Source organism: Dinoponera quadriceps, unplaced genomic scaffold (assembly GCF_001313825.1).
Source record: "Dinoponera quadriceps isolate SergipeBrazil2010 unplaced genomic scaffold, ASM131382v1 scaffold7286, whole genome shotgun sequence".
Taxonomy (NCBI): Eukaryota; Metazoa; Arthropoda; class Insecta; order Hymenoptera; family Formicidae; genus Dinoponera; species Dinoponera quadriceps.
This window is the reverse complement of record NW_014562508.1, coordinates 703,791-721,850: the sequence shown is the minus strand read 5'-3', so window position 1 is coordinate 721,850 and position 18,060 is coordinate 703,791. Positions and strand designations below refer to the sequence as shown.

General features: G+C 44.3%; 1 protein-coding gene across 4 annotated transcripts in view; it reads right to left on the bottom strand.

The window, feature by feature from the left end:
- The window catches only part of LOC106751103 (lachesin), a 366,970-nt gene that overhangs the window by 124,731 nt on the left and 224,179 nt on the right, over positions 1–18,060 (bottom strand). For all 4 annotated transcript variants that reach the window (XM_014631887.1, XM_014631888.1, XM_014631885.1 and 1 more), the window contains one exon: positions 10,701–10,891. In XM_014631887.1, the coding sequence (XP_014487373.1) occupies positions 10,701–10,891 (191 nt within the window). The remainder of the gene's footprint in view (positions 1–10,700; positions 10,892–18,060) is intronic.

The following is an 18,060-nucleotide window of genomic DNA, read 5'->3' as shown; positions in this document are numbered from 1 at the left end:
AACTCTCTCGGAGACACGACGGGAGTTTCGAAAGGCATATCCCGAAGTAAAGTTTACGCCGCTGAAATTTCGACGGGACAACCGGCGCGCGGTCGATTCTATTGCCGTGTAAAGTGCAGCGGTCTGTATGATGTATGTAGGTCAGCGTTTCCCAACCCTTTTACGTGCAGTGGACCATCGGTACATCAATTGAAAGAAGTATGTCGCTGTATCGTGGCGCGCCGGTGTATGCTCATGCGATACTTGAAGACACATTTGAAAAAGCGAGCGAACGAATAGGTGGGAACACCGATGGCTCACGTATGAAAGCGCGATACGCACGTGTATACCGAGATTTCTCAAACGTATATTTTCCCAAAGTTCTTTCCAGCTTAGCCAATAGTCGGGTTTGAAGATATATCTGCGTTAATTCTCCATTCGAGTCGCACACGGACGGAGGTTTGCAGTAAAAATTACCGTAGAATTTTGTAACCGAGGGACAGGTGTCCTCGATTGTGACACAATTTATCATCCCTCTTTTATATGTGCCATTTATATCTCAGAAACTAAATTCTACCGTTAAAAGGTTTATTGTGTTACACTCAACGAGATAAACTTTACTGACGGTCTATTCCTTTGCAGTAAAACAGATAATAAAATCGGAAAGATATTTTTATATGAAAACAAGTTGTAACATTCTCGCCGTGCACGGGGGAGAAATAATTCACCGAGCAAGTTGTATGCTGTCGTAGCGAATAAATAAATATACAGAGTGTCAATTAAGTACCGTTCAATGTTTCAAGAGTTAAATTTGGAGGTCGTTTTATGAAGAAGCGAACATATGCCTGTATAAACTTGTCTTCATAAAACGACTTCAAAAATCAACTCCTAAATTATTGGACGGTAGTTTAGAAGCACTCTATTTATTGATTTACTTACCACGACAGCATACAATTTGCTGTATCCTTAAATTACTTATCTCCGTGTAAAGGGTTACTTTTATCGACTTATGTATTTTGCATTGATCGGTAATTGCTGGCCCGAGTTTAACATAAACGAATCTAAAAAAAAACGAGTCTCGTTTTCAGCCTCGCGAATTTGTTCGCTGAAAGGAGCGACTCTCCGTCGGAGGTAGATTTGAGGCAGACGTAATAAATAACGTTAGGCCGCGTTGTAAACCTCCATGACTGACGACTAACCGCAACCGGGTGTTCGGTTATCTCGCTGAAGGCCCGGCTATACCTGGATCGGGTTTTTCAGTTTCCGTCTCGCGCTATTCGAACGGCATGGAACGTTACAGTTGCCGGTATTCGCCGTGTAACGTTCCGCGTTGCGACCGCAAACCGTTATTTTCGAACGTTACGCCGCTTTATCATAATGCCGCATATTTCGATTCGGTTCAAAGTATTCGCGGAGCGAATTAATTTGTAATAACAAAGTTATCTCGCGCAGGGCACGCCGTATGCGTGGAACGGTGCGTTGCGTGGATTATTGCATCACGCTGAACAAACGATACGGAATGTCCGCGTTTGTTGGAATCGGCGATGTTGATAAAACGATTATATTTATATTATCGTTGTATTTTACCGCGTGGATAAAATTAAATGCGAGGTGGCGGCAATTGTGGCTTCCGGAGCGTCTGACATCTCGCGATCCCGGATTATTACAGAGATTAATCGGAAAAAATATCGCGGAGTCAACGTTGCGATTTCGTCTGTAGAGAGGAAAATACCAAAGCTAACATAGGTGCGGTACAACCCGACATACCCATGTTTCTCGGCCGTAAAATACTGAACTCCGTCCGACAAAATCACTTTGCGTTTTCTCCGAGCCGTTATTGGACGTTTCTGGCTGAAAGCACGATTCGACTGTGTCAAATTTCGAACGTTTAATTTGTTTCACAGAATTATACAAAAAAACAAGAGATGACAAAACGAAGTAATCGATTTTCTTCCTTGATTTACTACAATAGCTAACGCCGTAAACGTCCGTCATGCGAACGATATCGACTTCGCTGCGCGTGTATCCTCGGTCCTTTCGTGCAAAAACTATAAACATCTCGCGTGTACACTTTATATGCACCGATATACATATATATCCCCGCGCACCGCCGTAAAACGCTTTCGAGCTCGGCGATAGGGAGTAACTTCGGTAGACTTTGAAGAGCTGTGCAGTCATCTCAGGAGCCGGATGTCGCGTTATTCAGGCCAGCGGCGCGGAATCCGCTCGCGTTATCGGAGATATCGGGCTGTCGATCCTCGGGGGGATCGCGCGAGCGAAATCGTTCCGGCCTATCAGGCGAGATCGGCGAAAAAAGGGGGAAAAGGCGAGGCGCGAAGAAGAGGGAAAAGCGTAGAGGAAGAGGAGAAAAGCGCCGGTGGTGTGCGAGGAGAGAGAGTGTGGCCCGGACGGAACGATAACAGGGTAGTCTCGGCGTTGCGTGCCGGCTCGTTTCGTATCACCGCTCGAACGGAACGAAACGGTGATTGCCGGCGCTATCGGGGCACGCGAGATCGCCGCTCTGTACGGCGATAACCGCCCCGGTCCCGCCGATTGTTAACGCGTTAATGGAGTTACTAAATGCGAACGCCCGGCGAACCAGCCGGGGTCCCCCGATGCCAGCAGCAGCCCCGGTTTCGGTGCATCGCCGCCCTCCAATAAACAAGCTTCCAATAAAATTAACGGGCCTACGCGGATTAGCGCGCCGCGGGCGAAAACGGCGCGGCGCGACAATGGACGCAGTCGTACAATCCATGCTCTCTGGGATGCACTACCGGGGTTAAAGCCGAGGCCGAGGGAGAAAGAGGAGTATAAGAGCTGCGCGTTATCTTCTTACCGCACCGGCGATTTTGGAGATATTAATTTTGGGAGAATTGCATTTTACAAAGCGTATCTCGTGTATAGTCACCGGTTACTCCTCTTATTCCGGTATGTTGTAATGATGCTACTGTCGGGTAGTTACGCAAGGATTTCGTGTTAATTGTTAATTGTATTACCCGGCCGTGCTATCATCAACTAGAATCGGGAGTGATCAGTTCGTCCGTTCAACAATCAGTGCCGTATCGATGCGGGAAAGTGGGGATATTTTCAATTTAATGGACGTTCAGTATGTATGTTGAGAAAATATTCAGGCGTTTTCGAAATATCCGCTTCCCGGCCACGCCATGGTATCCACCCCCTTGTCTCCCTCAGTCTTACATATGCACATACGCACGCCGGTGACGCGCACGCTCAATATCGCCACGTGTACCCTTCGATTTACCATAAACAGCCCAATAAAATTAACGGGGGATTAGCTCCTGTGGCAGGCGACGCGTTTGCTTAGCCTACTAGAACTTGAGGACAATGGACCGACCTGTCGGATAACCCAAATCTGTCGGTCGGTTCCCGGCCACCGGTGCTCGTTGCCAAGATGAGTGGTCAGCACGAGTCCATCGTCGGGGATTCTGAGGTCGGGACGTGCAGTTTCGGCTCAATAAATGATCGCATCTATACCGCCCCCTGCATACAATCGTAATGAGAGATGTTTCCCCGGGAGACTACAAATCAGTATCTCGGAGCCAACGGCGCTTCGTGTCTTTCGGGACGCGAGGGTAAACGTCTTCGTCCTCGCACACGTGCGAGAGTTGTTTCTTTTTACTCCTTGCTTTTCCTCGCGCTACATAATAACATTGAATAACGTCATTGCGCGCCCTATAACATTTGTACAATTTGGAATCCTGATAAGTAATTTATACACGGGAAAATATCCGTTGAATAATGTAGCATGCTAACAGCGTGATATAGCAGACTTGTGTTGTGCGACTTTAGGATATACCGGAGCCGAAATTTTATATACGACAGTAATGAGCGAACAGTCTGATGATATACGAGTGTGATTTTTAATCCTTTAATCCAGTATGGGAAGGAATTTGATCTCAGGTAGTAGCTATTATGTAACGTATAGTATATTGTGTATGCTAGTGTATAAGAATAACAGGAAGAAGAGAGATATTTGCCGTATTTGTGGCATAGATCATGATTTCTGGGAAATGATGTGCCATTGTAATCACGTCGTTCGTGTGCTTTCTAAATTTTCTATGCTGTCTTAAAATTGTATCAAGATTGTACATATATCTTAACCAGGTAAGGTACTACCATGATACTTTTTCGGTTCATGAATGTTTATGTCTTCGAGAAAAACTCTCTCTGCGTACACTAGGACGCTCGCTCCGCACGGTTAATTATTCTTTACTAGCCACGTTCCAACTCACCGAGTCGAAATTTTCATCTTATGTGAAACTTTTAATTCTACAATATAGTGGGAGCTGAATAGCAAAACAAGTTCAATTCTAACGATATAATTAATTCATTATTATTATTTATTCCTATTTTGGCCATAACGATGTCTTAAATTTCTGTTCTCGCTGTTTCCAGTGTCAACGTAAGGTTTTTTTTCAATACTCATATGAACTCAGTGATGAAAATATCGAGAGAGCTTCAAGGTAGCAATAAAATTAAATCTGGGATTGAAGATTCAGGAGAGGAACTAATAAATTAGGTATCGTCAAAATAGGCTTTTCATAGCCTATAAGCTTTTTATAGTCATCTGAGTCGCAAACTATTTTAAGAGCGTCACAGTAATATTACAATTTTGACTCGAGTATTGATTTTTTTTCTCTCACGTCAGAAATTTCAGAAGTTTAGCTATTTATTCTTTTTCAAGAAGAAGCCAGTTTTGCGATAATATGCCACTTGTGTTCTTCCTTCCGTTGCCTTGCGTTCGGTCACCGAGATAAGTGACCTGTACGTGCTTGTCATTTAGAATTGCGTTACGATTTATAGACAGACGGGCGAAATGGCCGACTTTATGATCATATCGATATCCGGAATGTGATTTTTAATACCGTAATACATCGCGGGCAGCGTGCAACCCGGTCAGGTTAATCGTGAAATATTATTATGACACGGCGGTCGGTACCGAGAGCAAATAACGCTAATTAAACGTCTCGCTTCTCCCTCTTTCCTTCGAATAAAAAAAAAAAAAGGCGCAACGCCGAGATTCGTATGCGTATTATCGCGCGATTATTCGCACAGACGGGCTGAGTGAAATTGTTGATCGTCCGCCAGAATGACGGATATCCCTGTGGCATTAATCTTTCGCAGGATCCCTCTTATTGCGGTTATCGATTTATCGAATGGCGCGCACAAGCGCGTCCCTAGACGGTCGAAATTAATGTCCGAATGGCGGAAGTGGACCATTACGGCGGTCAAATCCATGGCTTCAATTCAACCGCGACGGTCGTCAAGACAAAGGACTCTTGTCCCTCAAAGACGCCGAGTCAGATATCCCCCTTGATCTCCCCTCCCACCTCCGCACCTGCGTTTAAGCATTCAACGTTAAGCCACATTTCATACTAATTACGCTACTTTAGAGATCCATACATTTCGCGCTTCCTTCGTAATCTGGCCGTACATCAAACAGACGTAATTCGGGACATTTCTTTAGATCACCCGAACAGATATAGTTCCTTCCTTTTCTTTCTTTTTAATACTTCAAGCGTTTCTCTCGTAGAGAGAAGAAAAGGGCCTTTAGAAGCCGAAGCATAGATTTTATAGCGCCGTTAAACATTAATATTGTCGATATTAATACGCTTGCGGGGGAATGTATTGTTTGAACGTGTATTAACGCACACGTCGGATTATTCTTCGGTTTACACCGGGAGAGTATCCTTCTACACCGAGCGTGTCCTAATTAATACAAATCCTCAATTAACCAACCCAGACTTTATTTAGATCCATACTAAGCGTTGCGAGAAAAAGGGAATAATCCGATGCGTGCATTAATATACATCGAAGCATCGCGTCCTCTCACATATTAATATTGACAATGTTAATGTTTAATGGCACTGTGAAATCTGTGCTCTGACTCCTACAACGATGAGTCCGGTTGGATCTACCTGACAATGGGCAACCAAACACGTATTGATCGAAGGAAACAGAATTTCTGGTTGTGAAAACTAAATTTGCTTCGTGAGAATTCGAAATTTTCTTTCTTCCAACCAAAACGCGTTTGATCCCTTCTCGGGTAGGTCCGGGCAAATTCATTTTTCCGTGTAAAAGCCTGTAATACTCTTTCTTTTTCTTCGACTAGGCCAAACAGGAGCTCTGTCATTTCTTCACGTTTTCTCGTTTTTCCTCGTATTCTGACCAACCTCTTTGCGTGCCCGCGCGACGTCCCACTTCGTGCATGAATTTTTCTCCGTTCGATCCGTCAAAACAGACTCACGAAATCGTCACGTCACGTGCTTAATTCCGCGTGGCAACGCGGCGCGATCTTGGAACGAGTTCGGTCGAGTCCCGACTGAGTGGCGCGTCGATCTCGCTCGGGCGTAAATCGATCGATCGAGAATTAAAAAAGAAACAGCTTTCCACAGGAAAGAAAAAAAAGAGACAAATCATTAGACGTTAATCGTACCGATCTCAAAGACTCTCTTTTTCTTTTCACGTGCGTTTCGCGGGCTTGTTTAAGTCTCTTTCCGTAATTCGGGCTCCACCTCGGCACGAAATAGCTTTCCCGATCTAATAAAGCGCGCCGCGTTAATTATCGGAATTTCGAGGGGGCAATTCATTAATATCGCTCTCCGACGATGCCGCGCGAGTCGATACCGTCGCCGCGCTCGAGAGAAAGGGAGGAAGAGGGTGAGAGCGAACGAGCGAGAGAGAGAGAAGGGGTGGCTTCACCCTCCGATGAGAAATCATTGACTGGATGTTAAAATCAATTCTCGCGCTTATCGCGCCGATTTTCTCGATTTTAGCCGTCTCGTCGATGTAGTCCCTCTCGCAGCATATTGCCCGTGCCGGTGGCGATGGCGGCGATGGTGGTGCTGGTGGTCGAAGAAAAAATCTCTCGGACGACATTGATGGCGGCGTTGCGGCTTCACGGAACGCGGCGCTCCGCTCACCGACGCTCTATCAAAATTACTTCGCGGCGTTCGACTTTTCGTCGCCATCAATCTTTCCCGGTTTGACTGCTAACGCGATAATGCAGTTACGCCGTGCGCTCGCCCGACCGCCCGCCGGACCGGGCAGACATACCGGCCGACCCGTCGAATTCGTCATAAATAATTGAATTAAAAGCAACGACGTCGTAAGTGGATTTGCGGATCACCCGAGCTGGCAGAACCTCCGAGCGAATGCTGAATCGCGATATCGGCGGCGACCGACGCTGCCCTCGGCGAAAGTTCACGTTGGACTTTTTCCCGCGCAATAACGCGTTCGTCTCGAAGACGCCGCGTCTGAAACCGTCATCGGTGGCGAATTTTTCCATCACCGAGCAATGTGTTTTTCGATCGTCGCGTACGCGTCATTTCGAAGCTGCGATTCGAATGGTTCCGCGAACACGCGGAGCTTCGAGCTTGTATCGCCTTAATTGACAACGTCGGCGCAGTTTGTTTGTATCATATAAACGATCAAATAACATTCATTAGCGATTTAATTATTTTGACTCGCGGTTTATCAACTAAATTTCATTAAAATCGCGAATCCCGACGTTATATTTTACAGGCACAAATGAGCCGCGTTATTCCGCGCGGCAAAGCGCACGAAATTTTGCAATGTTAACGCGATATCTTTGCTCGTATTACAATTTAGGAATCGTAATTAAACAAAATAATGGCGAAATTATATAAAATAATAGCGAACGGATTAATTAGTCGCTCCGGTAAACACTTCGGAAATTGGGAATTCAAATAAACCTCATGTATGCTGGTATAACATTACCGCTGTGAAGAAGGGGGGGAGGTGGGGGAACATAAAGCTCCCGCAGATACTGAAGCGCGAAACGCATGATAAAAACATGGCGGACGAGCGAAGTTACCCCCGCATCGAAATTTTCACGCTATCTCGATGTTCTGAGAATAATTTGTGTTTATAGACTAATAAAAACTTACTTGGACGATATTCCGACACTCATTAACTTCTCTCTGGAAAAATTCCTGATTCGACAAATTTAATTTTAATACTACCTTCAACAATCTATTTTATCGCTAAAACAGCGAAAACAACAATTTAAGATCAGACCATCAGGGTCAAAATAAGAGTCAATTATATTATTAGAATATTCTGTCTTTCTACTATTATCATATAAGCGTGCAAGCACAATAATATTATATTAATATTACACACAATCGTCGCTACCCGAGATAAACATTTTTTTCCACACTGCCATTTAGAAATAACAAACAACAACCCAAACTGCAGCGATGAAAATGTGTATTTCAGTACAGGACATTTTGTTGCTTTCCTGATATTTTTTTTATACGTATGGTAAATTCATACATATATCATCAGATTAAAAAATATATGTCAAAAATATACGATCAAATATATCTGACAGTTTTGGAGCCTAGTTTCTATAAAAACGACAATCCTCAAGCATCTTAAAAATAATAGGAAAAAAACTAGGAAATATATTCCAATTTTCATAGATTTTGATGGAAGTGTGCCTGATTTGCACATCCTATGCGCGTAAACTTTAATCAGACACTTTAAACAAGGCACGAGAGAATTTCTAACAGTACGTCGATTTTCCTCTATGATTCAACATAAATTTCCCACGTATATCGCGTTGTAGAATGAAAGTTTCAACAAAGGGTGAAAATTTCGACTCGGGAAATCCCACCATGACTATCGATCTCTCCGGGCGCGAGGCATCGATCACGTATCCGTCGTCGGAGTCTGTCGGGCATCGGGCATGCCGCCGGTGGCCCGAAACGGAAAGTTCGGAAGCGCCATTGTTGTCCAACAACATTGAACAACGACCTGGCCAACTTTCGGTCATCGTGATCCGATCCCATAAATTCTACGATGACGACGAAGACAGCGATAGCCGACATCACGTCGACTAAGTTCGCCGTATCGGCGCGTCGCCGAGAACGTTGTCGAGTATCCGCGCGGGATCGCGCCGACGCGACAGTTGTAAGGCTGTCATCCCGAATTGGAGTGGATTTGTTGTGGTCATCGGCTTTTTGCCGGCATCAATCTTGCATACCCCCGGCGATGAACGATACAACGCGCCGTCCAGCCGCCGAAAACGACGGGACACCCGGCGTAGAAATATCGGACTTTATATTTCGCTATCTTGTTGCTAAAATATTCACGTTCGGTGGAAAATAGCGGAGCGATGAGGGGATAAAAATCGGTGTGCTGGAAAAATCGCGATCCGAGACGCCGTCTCTTCCTCCCCGCTGCATCATTGCGTCTATCCGCGCCAGATACGAGCTCGTCGCCGTTTCCGCGGAATCGCATACCGATTGCCGTCACTCACGTGCGCGTCGCGATCATCTATCGTCGTCTTACCAGCTCGACTCGCCGTCGCACGGCGCCGTCCTACGAAAAGGGGATCATTACGCGCTCGTGCATATGAATAAATTTCTACAGTTATATGGCTACACAGACGAGATTATCTGTGCGCTATGTTCGCGACCGCTGTTGCATAGATATCAGCGTGGCTCGATGTATGTGTATGTTATTCGCGCGCGCGGACGATATTCGGCGAACAATTGCGTCCGGAGCCGCGGTCGCGTTCCAAGACGACCGAGCGCGATAGCACTTCTCAACCCTTTCGGTATCGCTTTCTTTTACGAAGAATTTCTCATTGTCGTGGTTTCTCAGGTTTAAATAAACATAGTAAACGCAAAAGTATGATATATTTATTTTTCTCCGAGATTGAACGTTTTCTCGGGGGACGATGTGTTCCAGATTGATTTATTGGAATGCATGAAAGGGACAAGGTGAAAGCTTGAAATAAATATAATTGTTTATTTTTCTCTCGTTGTGTTTAGAAGAAAGTAAAAGAAGCAAGTAAGAAAGCAAGAGAAGAAAGTAACAGTGAAATGATATAAAATTTGGAACTTATTGTGGGACTTACGTGACCCGACGGAGTCGAAAGAGTTATGAAGTTCTTTGTATATCTTCTTCAAAGGCTATGAGAGAAAATCTTTTTTCTAATCTTTGATGTTTATTATTAAAAGAAATATGTTGCGAATGCTGCGCGCACATAACAATAATGCACATCTTGTATTCCTTTTTTCCGATTTTCCGAAAATCTTTCTACAAAAATTTTCCCTGGCACTTCTAGCGGAAAGATTAGAATTAGAATTAGAAAGAAAGGCGGCGCTCAAAGGATTGAGAAATTTATCGTAAGTAGCAAGATATCTACCGAATTGCTGAGACGAACGTGATCGTTGGTTTATCTGGAAACACCGTGATGCAATAGGGCGAATCTTAGAAACCCCACGTCTCCGGGGAAGCTGGGAAGTGTAGTCGATATAATTTAATTCCGCGGATAAAAAAGAAATTCACATTGATACATCACTCGAGATGAATTTCGCCGAGCCTCGAGGGCGCACGCATGATACGGAATATATATCATCGTAAGTTATAGTCGCCTCGCGACTGTCACAATGGACCTACACGCAAACATAAATTTTACCGTCGCACCTCCTTTTACGACGCGCGTATAAACGCACGAGAAGAATTCGCGAAAGGTGCCCCGCCCGCGAGAGACACAATAATCATCTCGCTGGGTGGAGAAATCGGCGTCGTTGTGCTTAAAAGCCACGATTGCGCTCGATTCGGCCCATTCGTCGAAAATCGCTCGCTTCTTCCGAGGGAGTTTCTCTTCCTTTTTTTCCCTTCTTCCGACGATGCAAGGGTTATACACGTAGACACTTTCTTACCTCGGCATCGGAAACGGTCCTCTCCGCCAAATTGCGAACTTTGCAGTGAAGAAAGGCGGTGCCGCCCAATTGCACCGTGACGTTCGAGACGGTGTTGTTGTCGTTCGCGTCGTTCACTCTCTGCAGCTCGTCGATATTGCTGAACCAAAGGGCCCGCCAGTCCGACGGTATATTGTAGGGCACGCGTCGATCTGCGAATGAGAAAGAGGAAGACGGTTGACCGACGGATATAATTAAGCTAATTTCATTAAGTCTGATTGTCTCAGAGAGGAGCGTTCGAACGGAATTCGAACGACGCCGCAATTATAGCGAGAGGCGGGAGGGGAGGGGAGGGCTATCGTCGGTCCGGCTACAACCCGGACGAACTTTTTCACCGTGACGAAGAAAACTAGAAGTTATAAAGGCAGGTACGATAGCCGCGCCAGGAGGAAACAAACGCGGAACGAGCCTGAACCCGGCTTGTTTCACCCCGACCATCGTGAATTAGAAACTACTTTCCGCGTCCGGAATCCTTCTTGATTACCTTGTTATTAAATTTTTCAAGAAGGCGACCCCTCTCCTTTGTTCCCGCGCGTTCTATTCATTCCATTCGACGTAAATCGCGCGGGGAATGCGTCGTCCGAGTTACAAGGCAGTTTGCCCATCATTGTAACGATATTTTACGAAATTACTTCAACAGTTGTGCGCGCACACGTGCGTACGGGATACACGTGTCTTGCGATAAAATTTATGGCACGCGAAAATAACTTAATGGACAGTGAACGTGCTAATTGATATGTTGATGGTAGTTGAAAATTCGTTTCCGAATCTGCCGACTGCTACACTCGACTGCACTGAGAGCAATGATATCTAAAAGTTAAAAAAATATTTATTTGGTGAGTACTAATAACACATTTAATTAAGTCTTGATTATATTATTTATTTAAATAGATTAAACAATCGTTTTCTTGACAAGCTACGGATATAAAAAAAGAGGAATCTTCTCATTTGAAAGATTTGTTTTCTTTGCGTAAAAATATGTATGTTAATGTTAAAGGGAAAAATGAAGCTTACGTAGATATGGTAAAACGATATATTCACGTTTCTTGCCTTTTCCGTCAAATATTAAACTCTGTCGGGCATAATATGAATTTTGTCTAGTGTGTACGGCGGTCGGAGCTAAAAGGGCAATTTCTGTTTGCAATCACGTTCGGTCGTATTATCAGCGTCGTTTGATTTTTCGTTGTGCTGAAATTTTCGTTAAACTATTCATATGGAAATTAACTATTCATATGGAAATTAAAATAAAAAATCAACGGTAATTTATTTGATAATGCTGTTTTATAGCGTGACTTTTGAACTTTTTAAATCACTTTGAATCTTGTGTCAATCTCTGTCACTAAACCACGCAAGTTAGGATTAGATAAACTGACATCTGAATTTACTGATTTTTCAACCGACGTACTTGAACTTCGCTGGGAAATATTACTGCACTGAACACAGTTGAAACTACCGGCGACTGATTCTCTCCTGTTTTTCTTATTTGAATCTTTAAGATAGTTGGAAACAAGAAGTCAGGGAAATCCTTTTCCACATAATAAAAGGGCAATATATGCTTCGTAAATTTTTTAAAGTTTTAAAAAATATATAAGATTAAAGATATGTAAGAATATATAATAAATGTACAGAATAATGTAATTTCAGTGCTTTCGTGTTATTTTTTTGGTAATTTCTTGAAACTATCCTGAGTACGTCAGTTTTGAGAGCTAGTTTTTAATAGCGTCAATCCTCAAACATTTAAAAAAATAGTTATTTGCAAGAAAATATGTAATAATTTTTATAAGATTCCTCTTCTCCTCCTCTCTCTTTCTCTCTCTCCCTCTTATATATTTTAGTAGAGAAATATTGCTGGCTTGCACTCATGCATATAAATATGTAATATATAAAAATAACAACAGGGTTTTAGAAGCTAAAGACAAACGGTATGATGGTTTTGGAGCTTTTCCTCTGTAAGTAAATATATTATTCGCATCATTTTCGTCTCTCGTCTTCTGCTTTTCTCGAGAAAATTACAGCAATACAATTCTCACGCGATTGCGGTAAATGGCGGATACTAACGATATTAAAAGCCGCATCGCGCCATCGCTCACGTGGCACGCGCGCGTCACCCGGATAAAAAGCCAGGACATCGCAAAATTCGTGACGCAGCCGAAAGAACGGAAGACGCGGGGAAATTTTTTCTCCGACGCGAGCGCGTTTCGTTAAAATTTTCACGGATACGACCTATTTCCGGACGCGGCGTGGGTGATTTAGGATGTTTGCCCTAGACGGTAGATTACGATTCAAGGAGGCTGTGCTGGTTGCACTCGCTCGCGGCGAGCTCGAATGTGGCGGGCTGCTGCTCGTCCTGACCTCATTTGAATAATCCACGGATACGTAGCGAACGTACACGCTTTTTACGCCGTTAGGGGGAAAAAGAAAGAAGACGCGCAGGGCGGCGCGCATTCGTGATGCGCTCTCGAAAACGCGACCGCCCGCGTCGCACGTCTCTCGAAACTTTATGTGGAAGCGTGTCGCTTTCGAAATTACTGCAGACCGGCTATTTCAGTGGCCGTGGCTTTGTCCGCACTGGGAAATTTGCGAATCGAGCTCCCTTTGGAAGAGGGAGAAAGAATAAGTGACAGACACGGTGAGAGAGAAATCATGACGTCATATTGTGGTCACGATGAAATATAAGGAGCGACTCGGAACTTACGAGCTTAATTTTGCCGAGAGGTTCTGTGAACGATTTAGAATTCATTTTTCCTCGACGAGAATATCGAGGCATCAATCATTTCTGAAACACAGGCGACAGAGAAAACTAAGTTTCTCACAAACGCAACTCTGGGCTACCAACAAATAGGGAAATTGTTTTCCCCGATTAACTTCAAAGCGACTTTATTTCAACAGAATTTTGATTTTGCGCTTAGTTACAAAGATATATGTTGATAATTAGAAAGTCATCGTAAATAATGACATTTTCCGACAGTTTTTCTAGGAAAAGTTGTTCCTAAATCTTTCAGAAAACGTCTCGCTGAAATTTAGGTCGAGAATACTGGAAACACCATGTATATTTAGTTTTTCGCTGCCTTCTTTCTATGAAGGTAGTATTTCATGGCTATTAGATTTTCACTATATAAATTCGAACAATATGTATTACACGTTTATGTGTCAATGTTTCAGTTTAAAAAGGTCATCCTCTTTATTATTCTTATCTCTATATACTGATTTATGTACTCAATATGGCAAAATATCGAAGTTAGATCAACTCCGTTACATTCTATATTTAATTCAGCAAATTAAAAGATTAATCTTCTGTCCCAACAGGGAACGTTCAAATTGGTAGACATTGGTTAATAACGCCCCGTGGTGAGCGATTAAATCAAATATCGACATTATCGACAATTATTCCGCAGGAAATCCAGCCAAACTGTTCGGGTGAACTATTAATCAAACAATTAAAATTGTATAATCTGAGAAAGAGTATATATGTCTACATATGAACGGAACAGAGTTATCAGTAAAGTTGCATCGAAATTTGATCCGAATTTGCACACACAAGTGGTACAACCTATTGTTTTACAATATACCGTTGCATGTTAATCTTGGTTTCAATAATTTACAAAATAATTTGTAAATTGTAACTGTTCTCCTCTATTTTTCTTGTTTGTTTAAGATGGCCGGGAAGAAAAAGAAGGGAATCCCTTTCTATGTAATAAAAATACATAAGATTAAAGGTAACATATAAAGATGTATAATAAATGTACAAAATAATGTAATTTCAATTCTCTTATTTTATTCCTTTGATAATTTCCTATCATGGGTATGTCAGTTTTGAGTAATTTCTAGAAGTGTTAATCCTGAAACGCCTTAAAAAATCGTTATTTACAAGGAAACACATCATAATTTTCACAAGACTTTCGTACATTTTGAGCAGAGAAACGTTGCTGCTTTGAACTCATTCACGTAAATTTTAAGTTCACACCTCCAACAAGCCTTTAGAGCTCAGAAACAAAATGGTATGCCGGTTTTGATGTTTCTCCTCTACTTTTTGGTCAGAAACCGAGAGTACATACGCCTCACCGCGAGGAATTAGGATCCGAAGGGTTCCGCGCAAACAGAAGAACGATCCTTCTGGTTCACGCGTGAGCGCATTTTCATTATTCCGTCTTATTTGTCACGTTCGCTTCCATCAGACTTGATACCTGCCTTCAGTCGCGCGATATGGAGAAAAATGCTCGCTCTGCTTTCGGGCTTGATGGCGCGTTTTTCGTGAATTTATTTCCAATGTCTCGTGAACATTTCAGCCCGCTTCATCAGGGAGACGCGAGCAAGCGCCCGATACCGTCGTCGGATTATTCACAGGCAGAAATCCGCGGGCGAGAAAGCCCGACGGGGGAGATGCGGCGTGAAATCACGAATTCGCTGGATACAATCAATGATGCAGACGGAATGAGGCGCGCGTCGCGACGCGCGCCGGAGGCGTATAACATATTTGTGCGAGCGTCTTTAATTCACGAGGCCGGGGAACGTCGCGCTCGGAGAAAAGTTCTGTTCGGCTCGCGAGAGCCGCGCACCGGCCGCTTCTTCCTCGGGACGGTCGTCTTTTCATCGGGGATTCGATTCCGCCGCGGGGGAAGTTTGGCATTCTAAACGCCTACATCTCGACTACCTCGTCGCGCACAGGTTGCCGCGGCAAATCGAGTTTGAAAGCCTGAAAATAGCGTGCGCGCACACCGCCGCCGTGTTTGGCCGCGTTGCTCGCATTCATCGAGGCATCGGGGCGAGACCGAAAAACCGGAGCTTCCACGGGCCACTGTGACGCGCCGAAGTTCGGAAAAGTCTTTTAACCGCTCGACAAAAGGAACCCGACCGTGGGACATGAACGGGAAATCTAATCTCCGCGGGAGACGAGGGGGCGTTCGGGCGAAATTAATCGGGAATCGATGGTGTGTCCGACGTGATTTAATCGCGGCACGTTTTCAGAAAAAAATGTATTTCGCCATGTACAAGCGAAAATGGCCCGGTAAGAAGCTGTGCGCGGTCGTTATAGGGGAATAAAATCAGAAAAGAAAACGCTCGGATGAACTGCACGTCGCTACGTTACGCATCGGCCGCCGTTGCGAGAAGATTGTCAATCGATTCAGACGTCGTGGATGAGACTGCCTAAAGAGCTTGTCCCAGTACTTTACACACACTTATTCGTTGTCATTTCCTTTGATTAATATCGCATAAGTTAAACTATAATCATTGTAGTCACGAACGCTAAATATTTTTTCAGAAAAGGCACTTACAATTATTATTAAAATTACACATGCGCAAGCTCTTGTTGGCCCTCCATGTGTTAACTCGCGATTGATATCAGTAGAGCCTCTTTTCTGGTAATTCCGTCACATTGGATCGGGATTTCAAAGAAGAGAACAAATCGGAATTTGTTCTTCTTTGCGCGTACACCGTGCGGACACGCGCAACTGACGATTCGGACAAGGATCTCGTTTTACGCGTATTCGTCTTCTCTCCGCAGACTCTCCTCCACGTTATATCCCACGCCGTCACGTCGGCGTTGCTCCCTTCCCCAGTACGATGAATTTTGCACCTGTTTGCGAGTAACAAAGTTTCAACACTTTATTTAACTAGGAACAGCGCGAATTATTCAGATCAAAGCATTAGGCACCGCTGCGAGTTTCCGCCAATGCAACGTTGCGTTGTCTAATTTAATACCGGCAAACATCATTGTACGCGGCATAATGAATGAAAATAATTAATTACAACACTACGCTAATGCGGAGTGCACGATTGTTGCCGACTCTGGGTTCCGCATCCATCATGTAATAATCCCCACGGTAAATTATCAGGTAAATTATGGAATAGGAGTCTATGTTGAACGTCGAGCGGGTTCGTTTTACGTTTCGAGCACTTCGAAAGTCGGGAACCGCAGAAGGGCCGCGGGGATCGTTCCTGTCATCGAGATCTCCCGAGCGGGGGAAACGATTTCTTCATTAATCGTCACGAATACCGCATTCCCAACACCCAACATTTCCGTTTCTATTACAGACTTGAAAAATAATCAAAAGTGCGAAAATCTGTACATCTGTTATATTTAACAACAGGGTGAAATATTAACGGGAGGGGGNGGGGGGGGGGGGGGGGAAAGGTCTATGTAGAAAATAAAACGAGAAGGAAAGCTGGAAGATAGATTTATTCCCACTCTCTGCTCTAGCATTGTGCGAAATTGCTCGCGATTTGACTTGCCAGTCAGTTATCCGTGTTTGGAAGCATAATAGGGGCCTCCGGGAAACAAAGGGACGCGCGTCCTACCGTGGTAAAGGGGTAAGTGGGCCGCGCGCGAACGCATACGCAGACAGGAGGCAATCGGCGCCTAAATGCGCGCGGCTTTCTGAAAAACACGTTCGTGCGGTCGCGGGACAAAGGATCCGCGCGCGTGCGGCTGAGCGCTTCACGACACCCCGCGCTTTGTGTTGCCTCGCGCTTATTTTATCGAACGTGTAATTTAGCCCTGCCGACTCCGTGTACGCACAGGTGCCTCCTCGGTCGAGCCAAGCAAGCGGGCTCGTTAGTGTTCGATAGGCCGATCCCGGAGGCTTCGTCTCGCGCCGATTAAAAAGATGGCCGGCAGCGATAAAGCCTAGCTGGGAAAAGCGTCGAAACTGACACAGGTATGGAAAACTGACATATTCATGTTTCCGGGCTGTATCCAACTCTGCCGGGCCGAACGTGTAAACTTCGTCCACCGTGTAGAAAAGTTGGGGCTGAAACGGTATTTTCTGCTTGCGAGCGCGGTTTGGCCGCGTTCTTAGCGTCGTTCGATTTTCCATTGCGCCGAAGTTTTCGTCGAACCGTCTTCTTCTGGAAATCAGGGTGAGAAACCGGTGATAATTTATTTGACAGTGACTGTCTGATCGTGTGAATTTCGAACTTTTTCAATCACTCTCTCGTACCGATCTCTCTATTATCTGTTACTGAATATATGCAAGGAAAGTTAAGGTTAGGCTGTTCTGCAAACTGACATATCCGAACTTTGTTGCGAAATATCATCCCACAGAATACAGTTGAAGCTACCGGTGACTGATCTCTTCTGTTTTTCTTCTTCGTTTGTTTAACTTGGGAGTGGGTGCCGGTCAAACCGACCGACAGACGCATGAACTAACGAATGTTCCTCCGTTTTGTTTTTATTTGCGATATTGGCGTTTACCCGCCTCCACTTACTTTTGGATTTAGCGAAGTAGCGTTGATAACACTCGAGAATCTCAGTTGTAAACGGCGGTTGTTTGATTCCTCGGGAAATCACTTCCGTGTTAAGATGGTCGGGTGGGAAAAGAAG